General features: G+C 42.9%; 1 protein-coding gene across 8 annotated transcripts in view; it reads left to right on the top strand.

The window, feature by feature from the left end:
- LOC140714305 (PH and SEC7 domain-containing protein 1-like) overlaps positions 1 to 15,512 on the top strand; it is a 226,103-nt gene that overhangs the window by 100,808 nt on the left and 109,783 nt on the right. For 4 of the 8 annotated variants that reach the window (XM_073025411.1, XM_073025416.1, XM_073025414.1 and 1 more), the window contains one exon: positions 7,351 to 7,404. The exons of 3 other annotated variants lie outside the window; for them this stretch is intronic. In XM_073025411.1, the coding sequence (XP_072881512.1) occupies positions 7,351 to 7,404 (54 nt within the window). Of the gene's footprint in view, positions 1 to 6,306; positions 7,129 to 7,350; positions 7,405 to 15,512 lie in introns of those variants that run through there. One more of the 8 variants, XM_073025418.1, reaches the window with a different exon arrangement.

The raw sequence follows: 15,512 nt of genomic DNA, 5'->3' as shown, positions 1-15,512 counted from the left end.
TTCCACACTGTATCTCAATAAATAAATCTTACTGGAATCGACTGAATACACGAAGGCTTGGGTAGTGTAGACGTGGAGATGATGCTTCCAGTAGTAGGTGAGTCTAGGGCACACCCTCAGAATAAAGGGATGCCCCTTTAAAACTGAGAACTTCTTCAGGTAGAGGATGGTGAATCTGTGGAATTTGTTGCACCAAGTGCTGTGGAGGCCAAGTCTTTGGGTGTAATGAAGGCAGAGGTCAATAGATTCCTAATTAGTAAGGGGGTCATGGGTTATAGGCAGAAGGTGGGAGAATGGTGTTGTAAAGAAAAATCAGTCATGATTAAATGATGAGCAGACTTGAAGAGCCACATGGTGAAACATGAACCCAGGAGATTCTGCTGATCCTGGAAATCTTGAGCAACACACACAAACTGCTGGAGGAACTTAGCAAGTCAGGCAGAATCTATGGAGGGGAATAAACAGTTGATGTTTCAGGCTGAGACCCTTCATCAAGACTCAAGTATGAGTTGTCACTTGGGTGCCTTTGGTATTTTTTTTCAATAACTGTTCTTTGCATCTGTTTGCATGGGATTCTGGGATATGTAAATTGTGATATCCTCCCCTGTTCAAAGAGAATGAAGGCCATTTGACCCATCTAACATTTTGGTATTGGTTTATTATTGTCACACTGAAAGATTCAAAGTACCTTTATTATCAAAGGATGTATGCGGCATGCAACCCTGAGAATCCTTTCCAAGATAGTGAAAAGCTTGTCTTGCGTACTGTTTATACCGATCAAATTATTACACAGTGCATTTAGTACAAATAATAATAATGATGCATAATAAAGTGTAAAATCTAACAAAAGAGTGCAATGCAGGTAAACAATGAGGTGCAAGATCATAAGGTAGACTGAGAGGTCAGGAGTTCATCTTTGTCATACAAGACCCCTATTCCAAAGACTGATAACAGTGGGAGAGAAACTGGTCTTGATCTTTCAGGCTTTTGTGTCTTCTGCCCAGTGGGAGGGGAGAAGAGAGAATGTCTGGGATGGATGGGTCTTTGATTATGCCGGCTGCTTTACTGAGGCAGTGTGAGGTATAGACAGAATCCATAGAGGAGAGGCTGGTTTCTGTGATGTGATGAGCTGCGTCCAGAACTCTCTGCAGTTCCTTGTGGTTATGGGCAACAAGCCATTAAGCATCTAGGCAGAATGCATTCTATGGTGCATCAATACAGATTGGTAAAAGTTGATGGTTAGTTAATAGACCAACTGAGGACATGGAAGTTATTGCTGTAGATCAGCCTGCATGTACTAATTAATTGCAGCTGCAGATCAGTGTTCCTACTCTGGAGTTAACAGATGAACATTCCCACCAATGTTTCACCTCATTCCCTCCTACGTGGCATGATATTTAGTGCCCTGTTTGACTCTGTTTGGTCTGAAATGCCGACTGTTTACTCTTTTCCATAGATGCTGCTGCCTGGCCCTCTGAGTTCCTCCAGCACTTTGTGTGTATTAGGTTGACAGATGAATTGGGAATGGCATATTGACCCCAGTATAGATGAGAGTAAATGAGAATATGTTGGGTGTTTGATAATCATTATAGACACCATAGGGTGAAGGGCCTCTTTCCATACTGTTCTCTACCACCAGTTACCACTGTAGGGATGTTTGGACTTGTGGCCCATACACAGAACATGGAATGGTATAGCGCAGTACCATTTAACCCATGATGTTTATTCAAGGTCTATCTAACTTTTCCCTCCCACATAGCCTTCCATTCGTATTTCACTTCCACGATTTGTGCCATTTGCTGCTGGAATTTTGGTGATTAGAGTCCTACCTGAGAGTTGTTTTGTATATTTCAAAATATACATTATTCCCATAAATTTCCAAAGGATGTGATATTATTAGTTGGTATTCATCAAAATCTTTCAGCAAGTAATTCTTGGCATTTTAGTGCGCTTGGCTGCTGCCCTTGGGATTTGCCAACTTCTCTGCTTGGCCTTCAAAGGATAGAGAAATGGAGTTAACCTTTCAAGTTGGAGATCTGGTAGGCCTCTGACCTGAAACATCAACCCTTTTCCTTCTTCCACAGATGCTGCCAGACCGTCTGAGTGTTTCCGTCAGATTTCCAGAATTTGCAACGTTTTGAGTAGAACAGAAAGCTCTCTTTCAAGAGCACTCTCTATAAATTCTGAAAGTGCTTTACAGTTGATGAATACCTTTGAAGAGTATTCACTGTTCTAATGTAAGAAATGTGGCAGCTGGTTTGTCACAGCAAGCTCCAGAAATAGCAGGCAATGAGCAGATTATCTATTTTGAGTGACACTGCTTGGACAATGAATATTGACTGGAACATGAGGGAGAATTTTCCCAGTCATCTTTGAAACAGCGCTACAAGTTCTTTTAATGAGAGCTGATAATTTATACTTTCACAAGGCAGGTGACAGCACTTGGTACTCAATACAGGTTTCCACATTTGCAAATAATCAGTCTTTCCTGTTTGCATAAGAATGATCCAGATCATTTATCTGTAATAATCTTTCAGTTTTTCTCTCTCCACAGATGTTGTCTGGTCTGTATTTCCATCAGTTGTTCTGCATATCAGAGTTTCAACATGTTGTATATTTTTCTAACTGGTTGTCTTCATTCAGCTACACTTAGTGTATGTTCGTGGTCTTCTGCTGCTGTAGCCCATCTACTTCAAGGTTCGATGTGTTGGTTCAGAGATGCTCTTCTGCACACCACTGTTTTACTGCACAGTTATTTGAGCTACTGTTGCCTTCCTGTTAGCTTGACGCAATCTGGCTATTCTCCGCTGACCTGTCTCATTAACAAGGCATTTTTGCCCACAGAACTGCTGCTCAATGGATGTCTTTTTTTTTTATCATACCATTCTCTATAAATTCTAGATACTACAATGTGTGAAAATCTCAGGAGGTCAGTTTCTGAGATATTCAAGCCTCCCTGTATGGCACCAACAATCATTCCACGGTCAAAGTCACTTGGATCACATTTCTTCCTCATTCTGATGTTTGGTTTGAACAACAACTGAATCTCTTGACCATGTCTGCATATTTTTATGCATTGAGTTGCTGCCACATGATTGGCTGATTGGATATTTGCATTAACAAACAGGTTTACCTAATAAAGTGTCCACTGAGGGTATCATGTGGATGCTCCAAAAATCATCGGGTCACCTGGACAGTCTTGGTCTCCATCACAGATGCTCCTTTTGTTCTCTCTATCCTCTGGCTCATCTTCAGCTTGCTCCTTCACTGTTCCAGTTCCGGTGAAGGATGATTAACCTGAATCATTAACTTTAGTTCATTCTCCACAGATGCTGTCTGATATGCTGAGTTTTTCTAACACCACCACCTTCTACTGTTAATCTGTTTCCTGCCATTCATCCAATTCTCTATTCATGCTACTACCATGCCGTTTAGTTCACCGTCTCCCATTTTGATGGTGAGATTATTATGTGGCACATTGCTGAATGCCATTTAACACGTCAAATGCATTTTGCTCACTAGTCTTTCCCATTATTTAATTTGGAGTTAGATATATCATGCTTCCCATATACTGTCCATATTCAACTTTTTTTAATAAACAATTTATTTGGTTTAATGGTCATATTTTGCTAGTTCTTAATAAGATTTGCATAGTGATGGACAGTTTCTGCCCGCCTGTCATTTTTTTTCCAGATTATAGAAAATGGAGCCCCTGGAAGGTGTTGATATTTAGCTTCAATCCTTGAGAGCATGTTTGTATTTGGAACTAGATTCCTGGGACTAAGTCAATATTTGCAGAGGATCATAGAGTATGAATGTTTGCAGAGAAGTCTAGGTGGATGTAATTTTTTATGTGGAATCATGGCAGTATGGCGTGTGTCATGAAATTTGTTGTTTTGTAGCGGCAGTACAACACGACATAACAATTACTAGAAATTACAAAAAATAAATACATAGTGTGAAAGAGGAATAGTGAGATAGTGTTTGTTGGGCCATGCACCATTCAGAAATCTGATGGCGGAGGGTCAATAGGCTGCTCCTAAAACATTGAATGTGCTTCTTAAGGCTCCTGTACCTCTTCTTTGATGGTAGTAAAGAGAAGAGGGTTGTCCTGGATGGTGAGGGTCCTTAATGATAGATGCTGCTTTCCTGAAGCATCACCTTTTGATAATGTCCTCGATGGTGTGCAATTTGATACTGTATCTTCAGCTTTATAAAACTCTGTTTACACTGCAACTGGAGTATTGCATTCCATTCTGGTTGCCCATTATAGGAAGGATATGGAAGCTTTGGAAAAGATTACCAGGATGCTGCCTGAATTAATGTGCATGAGCTGTAAAGAACCAGTTTCAGAGTTTCAGTTAACTGATGCAGACCAGACAAAGCATCGAAATAACAACGAAACACAAGAACTGTGTGAACCACTTAGAAGGTTTACTCATGTTCATAAACCCCCAGAGAGACTGATAGAGACATGTTAAGTTATGCATTTGTTTTGATCAATGTTGCTAATTGTTTTTCTTCTTAAGGAAAGGAAGATGCGGTGAAATCATGTGTCAGAACATGATTGGACAGAGTTCGGAGCATGCGCAGAAATGAGTGAAAGATCTAGCAACATTGAGCATGGTGAGCACTAGAAACAGCATGGTGCTGTAAGACACGTGTGGTTTTGTTGCTGTTGTGTTCGTTATACGTACCGTGGGTATCTAATAACAAAACATATTCTGGAGGAATAGAACTTTTATTTACAACAGCAACAAAACCACACGTGTCTTACAGCACCATGCTTCTCGATGTTTCTAGATCTTTCACTCATTTCTGCGCATCTTCCAAACTCTGTCCAATCACGTTCTGACACGTGATATCACCACATCTTCCTTTCCTTAAAAAGAAAAACAATTAGCAACATTGATCAAAACAAATGCATAATTTAACATGTCTCTATCAGTCTCTCTGGGGGTCTACGAACACGAGTAAACCTCCTAAGTGGTTCACACGGTTCTTGTGTTTCATTGTAATTTCCATGTTTTGTTTGTTCTGCATCGGTTAACTGAAACTCAGAAATTGGCTCTTTAATTATGGTTCTACAGGAGAATGTTACAAATATCATGGACTACACACACATCAAATTAAGAAGTTCTCAGAAGAGCCCAAGCAGTTAGATCACTCATACCAACAATAAGAGAAAGATAACTCAGATTCCTAGGACACGTCGTGCGGAAAGGTGAACTAGAATAACTCCTACTCTCTGGAAAGATCGAGGGGAGCAAACCTAGAGGAAGACCTTGGCTTATGTACATCAAAAGCCTAGCCAGGTGGCTACACATTGAGGAAATGGAAGTCAGCCAAAGAATGAGGGATAGATCTATATGGAAAACCATGGTCACCAACGTCTGTATCAGATAAAGTGCCTAGAGAGACAGACAGAGCTGTAAGGAGAGGTTCGACAAACTCGGTTTGTTTTCTCTGGAGTGGTGGAAGCCAAGGAAAGACCTGATAGAATTTTATAAACTTCTGAGAGGAATAGATAGATTAGACTGCCAGTATAATTCTCCCAGGATTGAAATGCCTGATATTAGAGGTCATGCATTTAAGATGAGGTGGGTAAACTTTCAAGATTCAAAGTACATTTATTAGCAAAGTATGTATGCTGTCTACAAACCTGAGTTCAAAAGAGATGTGCAGGGCAATCTTTTACATTGAGAATGGTAGATGCCTGGAATTTGTTGCCATGTGCAGCTGTGGAGGCCAGGTTGTTGGGTGTATTTAAGGAAGAGATTGACAGGTTCTTGATTGGACATGGCATTAAAGATTACAGGGAGAAGGCCGGGGAATGGGGTTGAGGAGGAGGGAAAAAAAGGATCAAGCATGATTGAATGGCAGAGCAGACTCAATAGGCCAGATGGCCTAATTCTACTCCTATGATTTATGCTTGAGGTGGTGGTGGATGCAGAAACAATAGGGGCATTTAGATAGGCAGATGGATATGCATAGAAGGGAGAGATATGGACCATGTGCAGATAGAAGGGATTAGTTTAATTAGACATTATTACTTTACTTAGTTCAGCACAACATTGTGGGCTGAAGGGCCTGTACCCGTGCTGTACTGTTCTGTGTTCTCTATATTGATAACCATGAGCTGCTTTAAGATGCAATAAAGACTTGGATGCAGAAAAGATTTACAAGGTTGTCCAATGAACAAGAAGTCCTGAGTTGTAGAGAGTTTTTGGCCAAACTAGGTCTTTATTTCTTGGTACAGGGAATGAATGAGGAATAATCTTGTATAAATGTTTTAAAATCATGTGAGGAATGGAAACTGTGGATGGTAAATGTAGGGTAGACCAAAACCAGAGGCATAGATTTCGAATGAGAGGGTGAAGATTCAGAAAGGATCTGAGGGGAAACTTTTTCATGCAGAGGGTGGTGAATATATGGAACAAGCTGCCAGAGGAAGTGGTTGAGGTGGGTTCAATAGTATCAGTCAGAGGAAGTTCAAGAAGGGCAATAGTATCATTTCAGGTGCACTTTGACAGCTGCATGGAGGTGCAGGGGTGAGAGGGTTATGGGTCAAATCAAGGAAATTGGGACTAACTGGTTTGGGCACCTTGGTTAACATGGACTTGTTGGACAGAATGGCCTGTGTCCATGCTCTATTGCTCTATGACTCAATCCTCACATAGTTTACAGCCAATGAAGCACTTTTGAAGTATGGTCACTGTTGTATTTGCAGAGGTTCATGTGTATGCATCAGACTTTGCAGACAATCTCTCAGAAATTTGAAGAGTTTACTAATTATGACCTACTAATGGAGGGAACAACAATCAAATAACGAAATCTCCATGGGGCCAACTGACATCGCTTGCTCCCATCGCTCCCATCTCCACTGCCCCAGAACAGGAGTAAGGAAAAGGTGCCACGTTTAGCAGTGGTGCCTGCTCTGCCCCATGGCTATGGCAGGTCTCAGCCTAGCAGAGACTTTGGGAACAAGGAAGGACCTGCAAGAGAAGTTGTCGTGCAGCGGCAAAGAGAAGAAGACCTTTGCGTTCTTCAGAGGGAATAGAAGGTAGAACTGAGGTGGAACCAGCCATGCATCCACTGACAATCGGAAGGAGAAGGAACAAGGGTTGGGTAAGGGACTAAGTTACTTGGTCACCCAACAATGCATGCTTCATTTTTGTAAACACCCATGCATCCAATACTTTCCAGTGATATTTGTCCATTATAACAGCACATTATTATTGATGCAATGCCAGCCTTAGGCTGGAGTGACCTAGTTGGAGCTTTCTGCTGGGTGATAAGCCCAGTGCATTCCATGGGAAGCATTCACTCACTCCCATTTCTTCTTTCCAGATGCTGCTGGTCCATTGCAAGAGGGAGAAGAAGAGGCTGCAGGCGCCGTCCAAGGTGAGAAGCGCAGAGTCAGCTGGCCAATGGGGTAACGGTGGCCCTACATCACGTGTGCTGGCGAGAGGGGCTTGGTGTCACACTGGCACCCAGAGGTTCAGGGAGTGGGACAGTGGCCTGAAATGTGGATTACAGAGGGGCTGGTGGAGTTGCTGGCTTTGACCTTGTTCTGAGGGTGATGGACAGACAGGAGTCCAATGCCTGAGGAAACCTGGTTGCCAATGAGTGAGCACTCCTGCCTCGGTGTGTTAACCCTCCAGTTAATCTGCTGAGGCTTTCTCTAACCTCGCCTAGCCTCCTTTCCCCTCACTCCACTGAAGCTGAGGCTCTTCAGCCATGGCTCAGCACTACCTCTGAGTTACAAGGCTGATGGTTTCAAGTCCCACTCCAGACTGGCATCCCTGGACTGATGGAGTGCCACACCTTTTCAGACACCTTCCTTTGGATGGGACACTGAACCGCGGATGCAAAAGATCCCAAAGCAACACCTGATAAAAGAACAGGCAAGTAATAAATCACTGGTTTGACCACAACTAGAGGACTGCCAATTCTGGCCTCTATACTTATGAAGAACTTGGATAAGATGCAGAATTGATTTATGGTGTGATTCTAGGGATGAGGATAAGGGGTCATAGCCTCAGGATTTGGGGGAGTAAATTTAGGATGGAGATTAGGAGGAACTGCTTTTCCCAAAGAGTGGTGAATCTGTGGAATGAAGCAGTGGAGGCTGCCTCAGCAGATATATTTAAGACAAGGTTGGGTAGATTTTTGCATAGTAGAGGAATTAAGGATTGTGGGGAAAAAGGCAGGTGGGTGGAGATGAGTCTGTGGTCAGATCAACCATAATGTTTTTGAATGGCAGAGTTGGCTTGACAAGCTAGATGGCCTACTCCCGCTCCTGTTTCTAATGTTCTTATATTCTTAGTTCTCTGGACAGACTGGAAAGGCTGTCCAGTCTGTCCTTGTTAGAGAAGAACGGAGAAGGATGAAAGAGGACCTGACAGAGATCTTTAAAATGATCATTTTGGATTGTTTATATAAAGAAACAATTATCATTACAACACGGGTCGAAAACATGGGGGCATAGAATGAAGATGATTGGGAAAAGGACTTAAATTGACAAGTGGGAAAAATCTATTTACATAACAAGTGGTTGGGGGTCTAGATCACACTATAAGGATGAGTGGTGAAAGCAGATTCAGTCATAACATTCCATGTGGAGAAAGACAATTATTGAAAGGGAAATATTTGCGGGTCGGCTTGGGAGAATGGAAGCTACCAGAATGCTGTTGCATGAGAGCTACTACAGATGTGATGGGCTAGTTTTTCTATCAAGAAAGGTTAAACTGTTTGTGTCTGTGTGCGTTGGTGTTTAGAAGAATGAGGGGTGAAGTTACTGAGAAAAATAAGCATCTGAGGGAGGTATGACAGAGTGGATGTTGAGATGTTTTCAACAATGGGAGACACAAACAAGGGGCATAGGCACAAATTAAGGAAACAATATTTTAAAAAGGAGATGCATGCCAACTTTTTGCAGAGGATGATGGATTATTGGAATTCTCTGCTGCACAGGATTGTGGGGACTTGATCATCAGAAGTGTTTAAAGTTAGGTAGATAATTTTTTTGAAAGATCGGGAGATTAGCCAATATCATGTTGAATAGCAGGGCACTGAGGGGCACTCCTGCCCACTCTTTGCTTGTGTTCTGGTGCATGGCCTCAAGTTCAGGTTTCAGATTTGGATTTAGATTTGTTTATCATGTCTGCATCAAAGCATACAGTGAAATGTGCACAAGCAACCAACACACCCAAGGATGTGCTGAGGAGAGCCGGCAGGTGTCACCACACATTCTGGAGCGAGCATAGCATGCCCACAAAGAAAAGCATATTTCTGTACTGTGACCGATCTATATTCTGTTACCCCGATGCCTTGGCTGCTGTTTGTCCTTCAATCACTATTAATAAGGAGTGATCATGTTGGAAGAATTGAGTGTTGGCCACCGCACACCGGGAGGGGCGTAAAGGTAGTCGAGCAGGTACAGAGAAAATGTGCCAAGATGCTTCCCATTGAGCCATTTTAGGCCTATTAGGCTCGAAAAGCTGCAAATGTTCTCCTTGCAGCCATGATTGACATGAGTTTTGATGTATTATGGTTGTTATAGATAAGGCAAATAAAAATAAGTTTCCTCTGTAACCAATGGCATAAGGACTAAGGATTTAAAACACTCACACTCCCCCTCCCCCTCCCCCACTCCCCCACACACTCTCTCTCACTCTCTTCAGGTTTTGGGGGAGAGATGCAGGAGAATGGTGTGAAGAAAAAATTCTTTCTGGAGCAATTGGTAATGATTAAGAACCTCCTGCAAATGTGCATCAAAGTTTCAGAGAGAAACTGGATCAGCAGTTGAGGGAAATAATTTTGTTGGCCTCAAGTTCAAGTTTCTGGTTATCATCAGAATACTTGTGCTGAATATAAATGCTATGAAAATTTGTAACTTTTTTAGCATTACAAAACGTAAATTAACATAAGTTTACACGATCATAAATTGAATGTAATTAAACATGCAAACATAAACAAAATTAACATAACAATCCCAGTGCAAGATTAAGAGAGAGAAGCGAATGTATAGTCCGAGGTCATGTTAGGGCTTTTCAGGCTGGTTCAAGAACCTGATAGCAGTAGGGAAGGAGTAGTTGTTGAACCGTGAGGTGAGGGTCTTTAAGACTCTTGTACATCTTGAGATGAAAACATAACCCAGATGGTGGGTGGAGATCACTGATGATGGAATCTGCCTTTCTGAGATATTGCATCTTGCAGATATCCTTGATGGTGGGGAGAGGTGTGAAATGAGATGGCCTGATTACACTGCAAAGAGATGTCATGAACTTGGTGGTCTGAGAAGACTTCTGTGCTGTATGATTCAGCTGAGGGGAAATTCCTAAGATTATGAGAAGAAGACAGGAGATTGGGGTTGAGCTGGATAATAAATCAGCCATGATCAAATGTCGGAACAGATTTGATGGGCCAAATTCTGCTCCTATGTCTTGAAGACTAATGGTCAAAGCCCTTTACATCTAAAGGAGGTTATTTCTGATATGTCCCCACAGATACGATGTAGAAAAACTTCAGATAATAATGTGTGTGAAAGAGTTGCCCATTTAAAGTTTTATGTCCATTTAAATATCAATTATTCATCCCCTCCATAGATGCTGCCTGGTCTACTGAGTTTCTCTAGCACTTTGTGTATGTTGCTCAAGATTTCCAGCATCTACAAATTCTCTTGTGCTTGTAATTTGTGTCCATTTAATCCCCAGCTTTTTCATCACTGCCTTACATCATTATTTCAAGTTGTAATACAATCTTTATTTTGAAAATTGCTGTTCAACCTGCTTCCAACACCCTATCAAGTAATGTATTACTGAGCAGAGCCCTTCACTGTGACTAAAAGTAGTTCTTGCCATCGCTGCCTCTGGCACTTTATCGAATCGAATGAGATCCATGTCCACTGATTACTCTGAGCTTCCTGACGAGGTATCAGTTTTTCCATATCAAAGTCGAAACATTAATATAAAAGAACAAGGCTGACACCAGGGCCAAGGAAATTATAATAAAAATAATGAAAAGAGTATGCACAATATTTTTAAATGTATAGATATGGGATAACACACACATTGAAGCTTTGGACACTACCTCACTTTTTTTTAATATACAGTATTTCTCTTTTTGCATGTTTAAAAAATCTATTTAATATATATAATTGATTTATGAGTTTATTTTTTAAAATTTTATTTATTTTTATTTCTCTCTGCTAGATTATGTATTGCATTGAACTGCTGGTGCTAAGTTAACAGATTTCATGTCACATGCCGGTGATAATAAACCTGATTCTGAAAATGCTGGAGAAACTCAGCAGGTTATGCAGTATCTATAGGAGGGGAATAAACGGTTGACTTTTCAGGGTGAGACCCTTCATCAGGGCTAGCATTCTGTTCATAACATCAGGAAATGCAGTAATTAGTCAGTTTAAAAATATTCAAATATGACCCTGGGCTATAAAAGATATGAAAGCTGTAGTAATTCAAATTTGTTTCAATTGTCTTTTTTATGTCAGTGTAATTGGCAAAGCTCACATTTATTGCCCTTCACTAATTGAATGAGGAAGTGATTGAATGGTGGAGCAGACTTGATGGGCCAAATGTCCTAACTGTGCTCCCGTGTCTTAATGCCTAGTGGAATTGTGTCATCTTCTCATTCTGGTGATGATACACCCACAGTGCTGTCAGACAGAGGGTTCCAGCATTAGCTGCACTGATGATGAAGGAGAAGTCATCTACTTCTGAGAGAGAGGTGTGTGTGTGTGTGTGTGTGTGTGTGTGCGTGCACACACACACACAATGTTCAGATATTGTGAACAGGTGCAATTTTGTGAGCCAAGAACAATCATCAGTCACCCCTCTTTTCTCTGTTTGCAACCCTACATTGTAAGTCATTTTGTGCAGTGCTCTGTGCTGAAGGCACTAGGTATCTATTGGAAAAAGCTTAGTTTCTTAACTTTGATTAATGTATTACTGAAGGACCTGGCGGAATCTAACCCCAGATGCATGGTTCTGTCCGCCCACACATCTCAGTAACGTTTATATTCAATAACTGATTGCCTCACGTGGTTCTTCTCTTGAATTTCATCTAATCCCTGATGAACGGTTGTATTGACCCCACATCCCAATAACTTCAATATTCATTGACTAGTCGCATGCTGTGATTCTTCTCTTAAATTTCAAAATAATCTGGGAGTGTTAGTGGATCCTGGTCAGAACCTTGATGTTAAATAAATGAGTCATAGATTCACAGAGTGTGGGAAGAAGACCCTTCGGCCCCCAAAATCCACACTGAGATCAACAAAAAACAAAATGCTGGCAGAACTCAGCAGGCCAGACAGCATCTACAGGAGGAAGTAGTGACGGCGTTTCGGGCCGAAACCCTTCATCAGGAGATCAACAATCTGTTTACTCTAATTTGACATCCCATTTTCTAAATTCTCCCCATATTTATTATCAAAGTACATATGTGTCACATAGACTACCTTGAGATTTATTTTCTTTCAAGCATTTTCTGCAAAATAAAGAAATGCAATAGAATTTACGAAAAACTACATAAAGACTGATAACCAACCCAAGTGAAAAAGAAGACAAGTTATGCAAATTAAATAGATAATACTGAGAACATGGTTGCAGAGCCCTTAGAAAGTGAGTTTGCAGTTTGTGGAATCAGTTCAGACTTGAACTGAGTGAAGTTACCCACGCTGGTTCAAGGGTCTGATGGTTGTAGGGTAATAACTGCTCCTGAACCTGGTGATTTGGAAAATAAGGCTGCTGTACCTTCCACCCGATGGTACTAGTATGAGGAGAGTATGGCCTGGGTGGTGGGGGTCCTTGATGATGGATGCAGCTTTCTTGTGGCAGCACTCCCTTGTTAATGACAAACTAGGCTTTATTCTCACATCTTTGGGATGTGGGAGGAAATTGGAGATGCTGGAGGAAACCCTCTCCGCCTCTGATCAGAGGGTTCCACCCTGTGGATTCAGATTTCCTGGGAATATTCAGGGCCAAGATGAAGGCATAAAGTCATAGAACACCCTTGGTCCCATCTTGCCATTCTGACCTGAGCTAGTTCCATTTGCTAGTTTCCATTTTCCATATCCCTCTCAGTCCTTCCTGTTCTTTGGAATCAGGTTTACTCATGTCACATGTACTGAGATACAGTGAAAAGCTTGTTTTGCATACTGTTTATACAGATAAAACCTTAACACAGTGCATTGAGGTAGAACAAGGTGAAACAAGGTTCTATTTGCTCTATAGCTATTACACTTTATTTTCACAAAAACAGTGCAAAATAAAATCTAGCAGCAATAGATTTGCTGATTTTTACGGGGTCAGGGGTAAGTTTTTTTATGCAGAGAGTGGTGAGTGCATGAAATAGGCTGCTGGAGACAGAAACAATAGGGTCTTTTAAGGGACTCCTGAATAGGTACATGGAGCTTAGAAAAATAGAGGGCTATGGGTAAGCTTAGGTAGCTCTAAGGTAAGGGCATGTTCGGCACAACTTTGTGGGCAGAAGGGCCTGTATTGTGCTGTAGGTTTTCTATGTTTCTATAGAGAAAGTGGTGGTTGGCATCTGTCTGTCTCAAAGGACAATGGGTGATGATGATCATCATCAGAGGCCTGGGCGGAAGGTATGGGGATCCTGAGATGCCCAGTCATCAAGATCCCCCTCTTGCCCACACCAATGTAGTCCAAAGGAAAGCTTATGAAGCAATATTAAACACAAAGTACACCGCAGATGCTGTGGTCAAATCAACACGTACAACACACTGGAGGAACTCAGCAGGTCGGGCAGCATCCGTGGAAATGAGCAGTCAACGTTTTGGGCCGAGACCCTTCGTCAGGACTGAAAAAGGAGGGGGCAGGGGCCCTATGAAGAAGGTGGGGGGAGGGGGGAAGATGCCAGGTGAAAAATCAATCAGAGGAAAGATGAAGGGGTGGGGGAGGGGATAGGAAAGGTGAAGAAGAAATGTAAGGGGAAAGCACTATGGGTAGTAGAAGAAGGCAGAATCATGAGAAAGGTGGTAGGCAGCTGGAAGAGGAGGTAGAGTGAAAGTGGGATGGAGGAAGGGAGGAGGAGGGAATTACCGGAAGTTGGAGAATTCGATGTTCATACCAAGGGGCTGGAGACTACCTAGAGGGTATATGAGGTGTTGCTCCTCCAACCCAAGTTTGGCCTCATCATGGCAGTAGAGGAGGCCATGTATGGACATATCCGAAAGGGAATGTGAAGCAGAGTTGAAGTGGGTGGCAACTGGGAGATCCTCTCTGTTGTGGCGGATGGAGCGGAGGTGCTCGACGAAGCGGTCCCCCAATCTGCGTCGGGTCTCGCCGATGTAGAGGAGGCCGCACTGTGAGCACCGGATGCAATAGGTGACCCCAACAGACTCACAAGTGAAGTGTTGCCTCACCTGGAAGGACTGTTTGGGGCCCTGAATAGTGGTAAGGGGGGAGGTGTAGGGACAGGTGTAGCACTTACACTTGCAGGAATAAGTACCAGGTGGGAGATCTTTGGGGAGGGACGTGTGGACCAGGCAGTCACAGAGGGAACGATCCCTGCGAAAAGCAGAGTGGGGTAGAGAGGGAAAGATGTGCTTAGTGGTGGGGTCCTGTTGAAGGAGGTGGAAGTTGTGGAGGATAATATGTTGGATCCAGAGGCTGGTGGTGTGGTAGGTGAGGACAAGGGGAACGCGGTCCCTGTTGTGGTGACGGGAGGATGGGGTGAGGGCCGAAGTTCGGGAAATGGAGGAGATGCGGGTGAGGGCATCATTGATGACGGCAGAAGGGAAACCACGATTCTTAAAGAAAGAGGACATTTGAGATGTCCTGGAATGGAAAGCCTCACCCTGGGTATGACTATACCTCTTCCCACCCTGCCAAATATGAAAATGTTATTCCCTATTCCCAGTTCCTCCGTCTCTGCTGCATCTGCTCCCAGGATGAGGCTTTCCGTTCCAGGACATCTCAAATGTCCTCTTTCTTTAAGAATCGTGGTTTCCCTTCTGCCGTCATCAATGATGCCCTCACCCACATCTCCTCCATTTCCCGCACTTCGGCCCTCACCCCATCCTCCCGTCACCACAACAGGGACCGCGTTCCCCTTGTCCTCACCTACCACACCACCAGCCTCCAGATCCAGCATATTATCCTCCACAACTTCCACCTCCTTCAACAGGACCCCACCACTAAGCACATCTTTCCCTCTCTACCCCTCTCCGCTTTTCACAGGGATTGTTCCCTCCGTAACTACCTAGTCCACATGTCCCTCCTCACAAATCTCCCACCTGGTACTTATCCCTACAAGCGTAAGTCCTACACCTCCTCTCTTATCACCATTCAGGGCCCCAAACAGTCCTTCCAGGTGAGGCAACACTTCACTTGTGAGTGTGTTAGGGTCATCTATTGCATCCAGTGCTCCCAGTGCAGCGGCCTCTACATCGGCGAGACCCGACGCAGATTGGGGGACGGCTTCATCGAGCACCTCCACTCCGTCCGCCACAACAGATAGGA

The sequence above is a fragment of the Hemitrygon akajei genome, chromosome 21 (genome assembly GCF_048418815.1).
Source record: "Hemitrygon akajei chromosome 21, sHemAka1.3, whole genome shotgun sequence".
Classification (NCBI taxonomy): Eukaryota; Metazoa; Chordata; class Chondrichthyes; order Myliobatiformes; family Dasyatidae; genus Hemitrygon; species Hemitrygon akajei.
Note: the sequence above shows the minus strand (reverse complement) of the source record. Positions and strands in the feature narration are given on the sequence as shown.